This window comes from Channa argus, chromosome 20 (assembly GCF_033026475.1).
Source record: "Channa argus isolate prfri chromosome 20, Channa argus male v1.0, whole genome shotgun sequence".
Taxonomy (NCBI): domain Eukaryota; kingdom Metazoa; phylum Chordata; class Actinopteri; order Anabantiformes; family Channidae; genus Channa; species Channa argus.
Genome location: NC_090216.1, coordinates 4098258 through 4110438, shown reverse-complemented (window position 1 = coordinate 4110438; position 12181 = coordinate 4098258). Strand labels below are relative to the sequence as shown.

General features: G+C 42.3%; 2 protein-coding genes and 1 long non-coding RNA gene across 3 annotated transcripts in view; 2 read left to right on the top strand and 1 right to left on the bottom strand.

Annotated features, from left to right (window-relative positions):
- Nucleotides 1–1469: 1469 nt before the first annotated feature.
- On the top strand, nt 1470–7353 carry acsl5 (acyl-CoA synthetase long chain family member 5). Its single transcript, XM_067488700.1, has 21 exons — nt 1470–1595; nt 2072–2237; nt 2444–2555; nt 2806–2870; nt 2976–3077; nt 3155–3254; nt 3477–3655; nt 3744–3776; nt 3868–3919; nt 4133–4206; nt 4297–4374; nt 4463–4597; nt 4703–4837; nt 4915–5010; nt 5388–5460; nt 5561–5649; nt 6288–6404; nt 6521–6664; nt 6742–6843; nt 6965–7036; nt 7196–7353. Exons 2-21 carry the CDS (start codon nt 2082–2084, stop codon nt 7331–7333), a joined length of 2052 nt encoding a protein of 683 aa, XP_067344801.1. The 5' UTR covers nt 1470–1595; nt 2072–2081; the 3' UTR covers nt 7334–7353.
- Nucleotides 7354–7407: 54 nt separating this feature from the next.
- Nucleotides 7408–10747, bottom strand: LOC137105913 (uncharacterized). The gene is made up of 2 exons (XR_010911871.1): nt 10606–10747; nt 7408–9665 (listed from the first exon to the last, which is right to left on the bottom strand). It is a non-coding gene; the product is annotated as an uncharacterized lncRNA (long non-coding RNA).
- LOC137105903 (ankyrin-3-like) overlaps nt 10711–12181 on the top strand; it is a 133102-nt gene continuing 131631 nt past the window's right edge. Inside the window, exon 1 of the mRNA XM_067488651.1 lies at nt 10711–10924. Within this exon, the coding sequence (XP_067344752.1) occupies nt 10889–10924 (36 nt within the window). The 5' untranslated portion in view covers nt 10711–10888. The remainder of the gene's footprint in view (nt 10925–12181) is intronic.

Below are 12181 nucleotides of genomic sequence, written 5' to 3'. Positions count from 1 at the left end.
TTTAATGATAAACCAATTATTAAAAAAGGTTCCAATCATTTTTCTGCTAATCGTACATTGTTGCAGCTGTAAACTTTATGGATTCACGGCCCACATTTGTTACCCAGGAGCAATTAGCGGACATGTCATTTCAGTTTTATGGCGAGTCTTATTTTGTAACACTCATTTGATACCATTAAGATGCATGATTAGATTTTATCGGTAGATCTGTAAATTCCAAAGGTACCACATGCAGCCTGCGTTTGTTATTGCTCATAAATCCAGTGTCAAAGTTCATTATGATCGGACACACAAACACACACACACATGCAGAACGATGTGGAAAATGAGTGTTGGCAGCAATTTGTGCTTATTTAATTAAGACATACTAAGAAAAGCTAATAAAGCAAAAACTCAAAGTGGAATCTGTGTTGTACATCTCCTGGGAGGGTTTCTGCTGGTGCGGGGCTGCACAAATCAGATCAGGCAGACAGGTTGAGCCTTGCTTGGTGCTCTCACACCTGTGTGCAGTTTAAGGTGCTAATGACCTCAGGTGGGCAGATTGTACATTAGTGGTGTTGCTGGGTTAGCGGCTTATCCCCAGCGGATGCCTGCTCAGCCTGTCCCCAAACTGCCTCTGCTAATCCCACCAGGTAACCCTTCTAACGTTGTCTTAATGAACCTTTACCATTCAATCGCTCTTCACAATGTGTTTTTTTTGCTCTAGGAAACATGATAAAAAAATTTAGGTGTTTGTTAGAATGTATTGCAGGTCTGCTTAAGGCCTGACTTCCTCCCTCGCACTTTGCAACGGTGCATTTATTTCACTACTTTTTTTTTTAAACTGAGCTTTGAGCAGAGTGAATGAACAGTGACGTCACAGGCTCGGCGCCCTGACCTCTTGGCTTTAATAATCAAATGAAATGATGTTAATACAGCAGTGAGGCAGTGGTTTGTGTCCAAAAAAACAAAGTGGACAATTACCGATGAAGCAAAGGAAGTTGGAGTGTGACACATTGGCCCATTTTTGCCAAGTGGCGTTTTGTTAAACCTCATCAGCAAAACTGCTAAAACTTAAGTAAATTGAAGCATTTTGAGTATTAACTTTAAATTCATGGGGGGGAAAAGCTTTGACTCCCCACAGGTTTACCTGATTAAAATTTAACAGTTGCGTGCTCCACTGTAAATTAATGTAAATCTTCTGCTCTTGGAGACTCATTACACTGAAGCCAAACGGCTGTGAATGGTTCTCTCACCAGCTGCAGCATCTTGCCCATTGGCCGTTGTTGGTGATGGGTGTCAAGCCACTACCTGCACAGAAATCAAAGTAATTTATTGATTGGCAGAGATGACGGGTTTTGAAAGATAATTCTGAAACTGCTAAATTGCACAAGCCACACTGTAATATTATGACACAAGCGCAGATGGTTTGATGTCTGTGCTCATGTTTTATTTTATCAGTGAAAGTGATGGTGGCCAAGGTCCAAAGGTTCCTTTTGAACTCGGTGCTTTATGACTTGTCATGTATCTCCCTTCAGTGCAGAGGAAGAGGATCTGCTGTGCGCACGACACCTCACACCTGCCCGTCAACTGGGAGCTGAGAGGACCAACAGCAGGTAGGACTGTGTCTCAGTCTGTTCTTCAGTGTTGTCACGAGTGCTAAACTACTGGTTATTTGTTAAGATTAATAGGTAGCGTTATGGTTTGTATGATCCACATTGTCAAAACTTATTACAGGTTAAATCTAAATGCAGGCTGTTTCCTAGGTGGTGGTCCCACAAATGATAAAGAATCACAACTTTCTTTATACTGAGAACCAAATGATTGTCCTCATTGCTGCTGTATGTAAATCCAGTGTTGGAGCTTCAGTGATCTGAGGTTTTGCATGTGTGGGCTGCAGGGACCTTATTTCCCATAGTCTGAACCCTGCCTAGTGATTAAGACTGATTGTTGCACAAGTTGTGGTGACTTTGACCTCATCGTTGTGGAGACTGTGGAACTCAGAATTGCATAATGTTGCTGCAGATCTTAAATCCTGCAGTGTTAAAAAAAAGCTTTAGAATTCTAAATCTGATTTGTCTCGCATCCACAGACTTTAAACCATGGACTTCGTTTCCCACTTGCTGTTCTCCCCCCTCCCAACCCCGGCCATCATCTCTTTGTTCGCCGTGGCAGCAGCCACCTTGTTCTACCTGAACACGCGGCCCAGCCCCCTCCGCACCCTCACTGACCTCAAACACCAAACTTTGGGTATCAAGGTAAAGCTGTCAGTTTGTACTGACAACTTTTCTTTTTTTTAAATGCTTGAACAAATGAAACTGACCGTGGTCACTTCAGCACCCACCTTTGGAATCTCTAAACCTGACCAGGATGACGGGGCATCCTTGCAGAGCTTCAGTATAACATACATTCTCAATTCCTCAGTAAGACTGCTCTTCATCCTCGGTTTTTTTGATGTCCCCAGGACGGCGCGAGGAAGACAGCTTTGCTCGAGGACAACAACAACCTGATGTCGTATTACTATGACAACGCCAAGACAATCTATGAGGTTTTTCAGAGGGGTCTAAAAGTTTCAGGTGATTCTGCTCTTTCTGTTTTTAAACACTTAAGGTAAAATTATAAAGGTTTAACTTGGATGAAACCAAGTTAAACACCAACCAATGTAACGCAACATTAAAATAACACTTCTAGCCTGTCAGGCAAAGCAGCAGTCCAACATTTAATCCTATGATTATGAAAATTCCTGGGGAGTGGGACCTCTGCTTAGGTGAAACCTCTAAGTGATTCTAATGCTGCACACATCGGTTTGCCCCACCTTGTCCGCAGGTAATGGACCATGCTTGGGCTACAGGAAACCCGGACGGCCGTATCAGTGGCTAAAGTACAAACAGGTAAAGCTGCATCGACGCATCAATGGTGAAAGAAGAGATTACAAAGATTCTGGTGCAAGTTCATGGACTCTCAGCTGACCTCTACTCTTCTTCTTCTGCATGAAGGTGTCTGACAGGGCAGAGCACCTGGGCTCAGGCCTCCTTCATAAAGGTTTAAATCCAAACCCAGACACACTTATTGGCATTTTTGCTCAGAACAGACCCGAGGTAATTTATTTTTTTCCTTCTATAGTTTGGTATTTGCTCCTACATGCTGTAACTTTGTTCTCCGCTCTCCTTCCCAGTGGATCATTGCTGAGCAGGCCTGCTACACGTACTCCATGGTAGCTGTTCCCCTGTACGACACGCTGGGTTCTGAGGCTCTTGTGTTTATTATCGACCAAGGTAATTGGAGCTTCTCCTGCATTTTGATGCTGCTGATTAGTTCTGTCTGACCCCCATTCAATCCTTGGACCCCACAGGCATCCATCTCAATCTTATCACACAGGTTCCTTCAATCTGGGCTCAATTTTTAATTTTATCAGTTACCACAACTGCACATTTAATATTCACTTATTCCAGCTAGTTGGCATATGCATATAATTTTTTATTTTTCCCCCCTCTCAGCGGAGATCTCCACAGTGCTTTGTGACAATCAAAGCAAAGCTGAAACACTGCTGCAGAACAAGGAGAGTGGCCAGACTCCAGTTCTCAAAACCATTGTCATCATGGACCCTTTCAGTCCTGAGCTGGTAGAGCGAGGAACAAAGAGTGGGGTGGATATTATTTCCATGCAGAACTTGGAGGTAAATGCTTCGCTGTTGCTTATACTAAATGTGGAGAGCAAATTTCTAATCCTAACTTTCAAATGGAAACTTTTTCTTTTCTCTCCAGGCTCTGGGGAAAAGTAACCTTCGAAAGCCAATTGTAAGTTTCTTGTCAGTCATGTGTTCAACTCGACTCTTTAGATTTGCTTGGCTTTGTGCCGTACTGATTTGCTGATTTCATGCCCCAACAGCCACCAAAGCCAGAGGACATCAGTATTATTTGCTTCACCAGTGGCACTACAGGTGATCACTTCACACATTCTGGGATTTTTTCCTAAATTAAAGGAACAATTTGTCGTCGTTGGTTAGTCCACCACATCCAAGGCCTTCCACTGTTAAATCGGGCTCAAACCTTTGATCCTCAAAGGCTGAATTCAGACTGGTTTCGTGGACTCACTCTGAACATTAGTTTAATCTTGTCTTTCACGGAGGGTAAAACTTGTATTTTTCCCTCAGGAAACCCGAAGGGAGCAATGTTGACCCATGAGAATGTGGTCTCTGATGCAGCAGGTGTCCTGAAAGCCATTGAGGTAAGTGTCAAAAGTTGTGCCATGCAGACTGAAGTTGTATCTTGAAATTTTGCAAAGCTGTAACTGATGGAGCCTTTGTTTAACCCGCAGCCGTCAGTTATTCCAAATACAGAGGATGTCAGCATTTCATTCCTGCCTTTGGCTCACATGTTTGAGAGGGTTGTGCAGGTAAAACATAAAGCCAGAGCCTAAAAAATGTATCTGCATTTATAAATGACTGGAGCATTCATGCTGAGCTACTCTTTGTTTCCTGCAGACGGTGCTCTATGGTGCCGGGGCTAGGGTGGGATTCTTCCAGGGTGACATCCGACTGCTGCCAGATGACATGAAGACCCTGCAGCCCACCATTTTCCCAGTAGTGCCTCGACTCCTTAATCGTGTCTATGACAAAGTAAGTGGACTTTTTTTTTTTTTTTTTTTTTCCCCTCTGCTTTAAACATCAACTCTTCCAGCTCGGGTTTCTTCCTTTTTTCTAAGTTGCCTTTTTAAATACTAGGTTCAGACTGGAGCCAAGTCATCCTTTAAGAAATGGCTGCTGAACTTTGCTGTGGAGAGGAAATATGCAGAGGTGAAGGAGGGCATCATCAGGAACAACAGCATATGGGACAAGCTCATCTTCCACAAAGTCCAGGTACTGCTCCCGTTCGTGCACAGTAAATAAACTACATTTAATGAGAATTAAATGTAAATGCTTAACTCTGACACTAGGATTCCCTGGGGGGACGTGTGCGGCTCATGGTGACCGGAGCGGCTCCCATATCTCCCTCTGTTCTCAACTTCCTCCGGGCTGCTCTGGGTTGCCAGGTAACACACCCTTAATCCTCTGTAGTGTCCAAGTTGTTCTCACCCCAGATTAACTCTTACATAAAACTAACTGCAGCATCATGTTTACATGATCAGTTCAGGAAGTGACTCGAGGTTTTGTTTTTTTTCCTTTTTTTTTTTTTAAAAAGGAAAGTGAAGTTCAGAAATTGAAATGGTTGGATGATTGTGAATATATCTTGGTAGTTTTGAAGACTGGGTTTAACCCAGATTGCAAAGGGGTCAGGTTCAGTGTTTTGAACAAGGGTAAACTCTGCAGTGTTTGTGCAATCTCTCCTCTCCAAACACATCAGTGTCAGGCTGCTATCGATTGCCTTGTTATGATAACCTGGTCACTCAGCTCATTCTGCTGCTCTTAGATCTTTGAGGCATACGGTCAGACGGAGTGCACAGCCGGCTGCACCTTCACCATGCCAGGAGATGCCACCTCAGGTGAGTGAGCTGGAACTGGGCCTTTAGCAAGCATTTAATGGTTGGTTGGAAAACGGCTTCACTGAAACTTGGTCCAACCGCAAATGTTCTTTGCCCACAGGGCATGTTGGGGTCCCTCTGCCTTGTAATTTTGTGAAGTTGGTGGATGTTGAAGAGATGAACTACTTTGCTTCCAATGGTGAAGGGGAGGTAAGTTAAAGTCAACTGGACCAGTTAAAGAGGTGGTCATGACTCCAACAGAAACATGACAAACTGTCAGGAAGATTCATGTGATCTTTAGGTTTTGGTGTTTGCAGTAAACAGAGTAGGAATTATGGGACATCTGTTGTTGTTGCAATTGTGACACTAGGCTATAGCTGCCAAACAACTGCTGTTCAAAATTCTCTGGAACTGATGGATCAATCTTTATCAATTGGAACAGCCTGACTTTTCCAAACTACATCTGCTCCCACACAGGCTGAAACTTGAGCCTATTGGTTCATTTGTTTGCATGGTATCCAACAGAACAGGATTATTTGGATAATGGGGCCAACACAAACATTTTTGGAAGCTCTGCAGGTATTTGACCAGTAGATCTAATGAAGGCTCAGACAACCACAGTGGGGGGAAAAACAATGTTTAGTGGAATCTTAGTAAAAGTACTGTACAAAACATCAAGTGTAGTTGGCTGCAACATCTAGTTGAATTAAAAATCATATTGAATAAATCAGACAATTTTTAACAATACTCTAATTTAAACATTTTTAAAAGTCAGATTTGTAGCTTTTTATTTTTTATGGGCCAATCGCACGCTTGAATAGTCTCCTCATAACTTGGTTGTTTTCCAGGTATGTATAAAGGGAACAAATGTGTTCAAGGGATACTTGAAAGACTCGGAGAAGACTGCAGAGGTCTTGGACAAAGATGGCTGGCTCCACACCGGGGACATTGGAAAATGGCTTCCGGTAAGAACCACGACAGGGGCAATGAGACGAATGAACACGCTCAATTAGTAAATATATTTGATGCTTAGAAACTTTTTTTTTTGTAACTATATTATGAAACCATTTGTTGTGCATAGACTGGAGTTCTGAAGATTGTCGATCGCAAGAAGAACATCTTCAAGCTGGCTCAAGGGGAGTACATAGCACCGGAGAAGATTGAGAACGTGTATGTACGGAGTGCACCAGTGGCCCAAGTGTTTGTGCATGGAGACAGTCTACAGGTAACGGCAGCGTCTTTGCAGTCTCTGCCCATGCTGCACACTAATCTGTGATAACTAAAGGTTTCCTGTTTCTGTAGTCCTGCCTGATTGCCATTGTGGTACCTGATCCCGAGTTCCTGCCAGGGCTGGCCAAAAGTCTGGGATGCCAAGGCTCCATTGAGGAACTCTGCAAAAACAAAGTAACCAACATGTACTTTTTAATTTCACAGCATGTCTGCAAATGAAAGGCCAAGCTGTGTTTTTTTTCAGCTTGTGATTTCCTTTTTTAATTTGGATGCTTCCAATAATCCTTTTGTCCAGGAAATTAAAAAGGCCATTCTTTCGGATATGACCAAACTGGGCAAAGAAGCAGGGCTCAAGTCCTTTGAGCAGGTAATGGCTCCCCATTAATACAGAACTGAAACTCATTGGATCCCTATGCTTATTGAATAACACTAGTCTCTAAAGAAATTAATCAAATGTAATCCCCCTTCTCTTCATACTCGTAAGCTTATTTACATGTCCAAATACATTTTCCTCTTCCTGTTGTAGGTGAAAGATGTGTACCTCCATCCAGAGCTGTTCACCATTGAGAATGGTTTGCTAACTCCCACACTAAAGGCCAAGAGAGCTGAGCTCAAAGCTCTGTTCCAGCCACAGATCAACAAACTGTATACCAACATCCAATAAATGCAATGAACACACATCAACTCTGGTAGTATTTTGTTCTTGTTTTGTTTGTGTTTAAACCTGAATCAACTGGCGTCTTGTGCAGTGGCCTCTAAAAACACCCATTAAGGAAACAGCACCAACATTGTTGAGGCCTGAGTAACCTAATGCAACAGGGTTCTGTTAAGCTCATCTTTCTGCTGAACTGTGCAGAGCAGCCCGGGGGTTAGCTGGACAGACTTCTTGGCTACAACCTAGTGAATCATCCTTTAATTCCTCCAGTTGGCGCTGGGTGCATCAATTCTGCTTTAGAAGTATTTAGACTACACTTTAGGTAAAATGTAACACTACTTTTTTTTAAACACCTAAAATGGCAAATGTATTCTGTCAGGGCTTCAGAAACCAAGGTGAAACTTAACTTTAAGACAAATTGTACAAGCAGACCAATCTTTAAAGTCTGTAGAAGGCTGTTGTAAGATTAAACCAAATGCAAGTGAGTAGAGAATAAAGCAGAGCACCAGTCAAATGTAATAACTTCACATTTTGTTTGACTGCCACTGTTGGACGTAGACATACAGTTGTCTGAATTGGTTTAAACTTTGAGGATATTTAGGGTGTATTTTTGTCTGTTCTGTAGCTGAACTGCTTTCTGTGAGTCAGCACTGCCATCATGTGTTAAAATGCCAATATGACAGCATGTGAGGGTTCTTTTAATCTGAGCAGAACATGCTTCACCTCCCAGGAGAACAAAAGTAGTTTGCCGTCTAATCTACACAGTGGAACAGGCTTCACCCTCCACTTCAACTGGAATAAATCATAACAGGAAAGCAGTCACTTTACTGTGGTGAATTTAAAAGTGATTTTTTTTTTTTCCCTCTGCAACAAATGACTTGAAAGCTACTTTTATATATTTCTGCAAAACAATTTACCAAAGTAATCCAACACTAAACTGTGGCCATATGTGTCATCTTCAAAGTGTGTGACCTTGAGGACCCCATTGGTAGAAATCTGTACTGACTAAAGCTGCTGAAATTGCTTATGTGAACACTCACTTTTGGGAGGTCAAGCAACACCACCTGCTCGTCACCAACAAGATCTTCCTTACACGCTCTCTGCAGAAGGTCGCTCTCTTGCTGACCAAAGTACAATGGCAGCGACTCAAACTGCAGATCTGAGGACACTGACCAAAAACTAGAGCCACTGTGAAAGCTGACAGATGGCCTAGGAAAGTAGTGGTGGTCCTGAAAGCCCTTGATCAATATTGTACCAACTGACCTCCATCCTTCTCCCTTCCTTTTTAGGGGAGAGTAGGGTCCTTGTCCTTTAGCTGCATGGTCTAAAAATTCCGTCCAAAATGCAGAGCACCCTTTTCATACATGATGCTGAATTTTAACGGGTAGTTTAAATATTCTGGACCTTTTGATTGGGACATAATTTCCAAAAGTTTTCATATCCTATTGTGGGTTCACGGGTGTTTGTGATCGGCCCAGAAGTGCAGGGTGTGGCAGGCTGAGTGGTGCTTGAAGTAGATGGCTCGGAAAAGCCGTATGTAACGGGCGTAGTAGTGGTAGGTGTAGTACAGTTGGAGGTTGAAAACCCAGCATTTCTGGATGTAGGGAATGGTCATGACCAGGGTGACTGGTGCTGGGGAAGGAGGGCACTGTGGCACATGAGTGTCATCAAGTTGCCATTGCAATGGTTCACCGATCAGGATCGAGATGACACTGACACATGGTTTACGGTGTCATCAATTTCACCTGTCTCAATCTGTGCATCTGCCGCCTCAGGGATCTGTGAGGTTGCAGAATCAGGAGATTTTCGTGCACAGGTAAAATCGTATTACGCCCGCTTTTCAACAGTGACTACAATTCTCCCAATGTGACATCTTCATCCAATACATGTTCCTCTTGGTAATCTGAAATATCATGGCTGAACTCTTCTTAGATTGTCCATTTGGAAAGAACAGATCCCTTGCATGACAAAGAATATCAACTTTATTTTGGCATCTTTTGGTAAATCAATTCCTCCTTTTTTTTTTTTTTTTGTCCATAGCATTTCCATCATGTATCCACCCCAGTTCAATTTTCCCGGTCTTTTTCTCTGCCACCTTGTTATTTCTGAGAAGATGGTTCCCATGTTTTTGAGATGATTCGTCAGTCTCTTTATCAGAATCTTCAGATGTTGAATCAATGCCCATTTTTTTGGACCAGTGACTGTCTCTGTGCTTCTTGTGGACCATTTCGACTGTGATCAGCACGGAACCTTCGAACTGCAATTCTGTCGCCATATATGGGAATATACGTGGAAAGGATGTTGTCATCTGCTGTATGCATTCCATTAACGTGGGATCAATCTGCAAACAGAATAAAACCATTTAAGGAGTCTTACGCTATACTGAGAGGAAAATGTACATAAGCTTCAATATGTGTATAAGTTAATAAAAAGTAACTTGGAAAATGTCTGTTTTACTGAGCTCCGTTTGATACATGGTTTGCAATAAGAACAAATACCACAATGACATCTGGTGACAACAAATGCTCTCTATTACTCATGATTGAGAAACTGTGTGTACTGTAAGTCCCATTGTGACAGATGCTCTGCTCAAAGCAACAAAAAGGTTAATGGCTGGAGAAAAGATTTGTGTAGCAGAACATCTCTCTTCTTTCTCCCACTCATCTGAGACTCTTTTGGTGCCCGAGAGCAGTCAGGCCCTTTGGTTGGGAACCATTGGTTTAACGTACAGTTAATTCTAGCAGGTACAACATGAAAATGCTTCTTCAGTGAACTATTTACATTCATCATCTAATTTTATCTTCTGTTCTTTTCGGCTTATGCCGTGAGTTCAGGGTCGCATGTGGATTTGGCACAGATTATAAAGTCATACGTTAATAGATCACTGATGGCCCAAGGGATATTTCTTTTTTAATCCAAATAAAAACACGTCATTACAAATATATTTTTCTCGTTATAACGAGATACAGAGCAAAAGAAAAAAAAAATCTATTGGTGGCAGCAATACGTTGCCGTAATTTATAAATAAAGTTTTGATTAAGTTTGATTGATTGTTATATTACAAATAGATAAACTTACATAATAAGATCCCCTCTAAAAACACACAATGACACTTATTCCAGAGGTCCGCATCATAAATAGACATAATTTGACACATTCTACCACATGATGAAGAGGAGAGAATAAACTGACTTCATCCTCAGTCTGTGTGCGTGTGTGTGTGTGTGTGTGTGTGTGTGTGTGTGTGTGAGTTTGAGTTTGATAGTTTGATATGCTGACACCTTGCGTCGGCTTTTCTCCGTGCGGGGCTGCGGCTGGAGACTCGTACGGCTCCACCTGGCGTCTCACTGCCCTCCCACGGGCTGCTGCTGCTGCTTCCAGACGCCGGTGAAGGGACTCGGCCTTCAGTCAGTGAAGCAGTGAAGCTGGAGGCAAATGTCACATCTTTGTCTGCCTTTCAAAAGCGACCACTGAGCAGCCGGGGCTCGGGTTCGGCTCGTTTCCGCTCCGCAACCCATGTGATTAAAGTTACCTGGGAACAGGAGCGAGACCTACTTTGCCAACATGGCTTCTTCCGCCACAGGTGACCGCGAGGAGCAGGTAAGCGGACTTTGGCTTCTTCTCCTGCGGTGGAAACGTTTCCAGCCTGGCTTCGGTAGCGGTCTCCGGGTTTTGCTAAAAGTGTGAAATACAAGCGTGCTGCATTTAGTGAGTTTAAAAAGTTAAAGGTTAAAGTTGTGTTTTCCCTGTGTTTGGAAAACGGCAGCAGTGACCACACACTGAGTGACAGCACTGCAAACTCGGCTTTTAACGGTTTCTCGGTCCTGGATGGAAGTAAATGGCAGCGTTTCGCTTTCTGTTGCAGAGTTTGTGGAAAGTACACAATGAAATTACAACCGAATTACTGTAAACACACACACACACACACACACACACACACATTCCATACACAGTGCTGAGATATTTGCATATGAAAACATGGCGTTTTTATAAGTGTAAAGGTCGTGTGTGTTTTCATCAGCTTGTTTTAACCCTTAACCACAAACCAGTTATTCTGATCCGTTTCAAAATGCATGTGATCTTTACCATTTGCTTCTATCCGGAAGCCATTGATTTCACATGACTTCTGGATCCCAAATCTACTTGCAAACATCAGAAGTGTGTAACCAGCACAGTCTAAATCATTTTTGTTAAAATTACGATATTTTGTTAATCAATAAGCTAGTCCATCAACAGGCAGTGGTTATAATTCTAAGTTTAGTGTTTTATTTAAATTTTTGTAATTAATTAATTAATTAATTTTTTTGGTACAAATGCTCCTAAAATGTAAGTAAAGGAAATGGTGAATGATCTGCTCTTATATAGCACTTTTCTACCTATTGGCACTCAAAGCACTTTACACTGCTTCTTATTCATCCATTCACAATCACACACACACACACACACACACACACACACACACACACACACACACACACACACACACACACACACACACACACACACACACACACACACACACACACACACACTGGCCAACACTCACCGGGAGCAACTAAGCTGAGGTTCAGTGTCTTGTTCAAGGACACTTCGACATGTGTCTTGGCATTTTGTGTGTGTGCTTTTAGTTAGTAATTAGTTGAAAACAGAATTGATCAATAATTTCAAAAATGGCCCATCGTTATTTTATCCAGCTTAGTGAATGTGAAGCTGGTTTTAAGTTCTCAGATACCTTCTGACTTTTAGCTTTATTACAGGACACTGAACTGCTGCTTTGACAAATCAAATGAACATATGAACATGAGCTGGCACATTTTGCTCTGCATTATCTGGCAGAAGACCTCATTATGTCCATGT

Coding starts and splice junctions, on each gene's coding strand:
- acsl5 (XM_067488700.1), top strand. CDS start 2,082: ATGGACTTCGTTTCCCACTTGCTGTTCTCCCCCCTCCCAACCCCGGCC. Junction 2,238..2,443: donor ACCAAACTTTGGGTATCAAG/GTAAAGCTGTCA, acceptor TGATGTCCCCAG/GACGGCGCGAGGAAGACAGC. Junction 4,375..4,462: donor TGTTTGAGAGGGTTGTGCAG/GTAAAACATAAA, acceptor TGTTTCCTGCAG/ACGGTGCTCTATGGTGCCGG.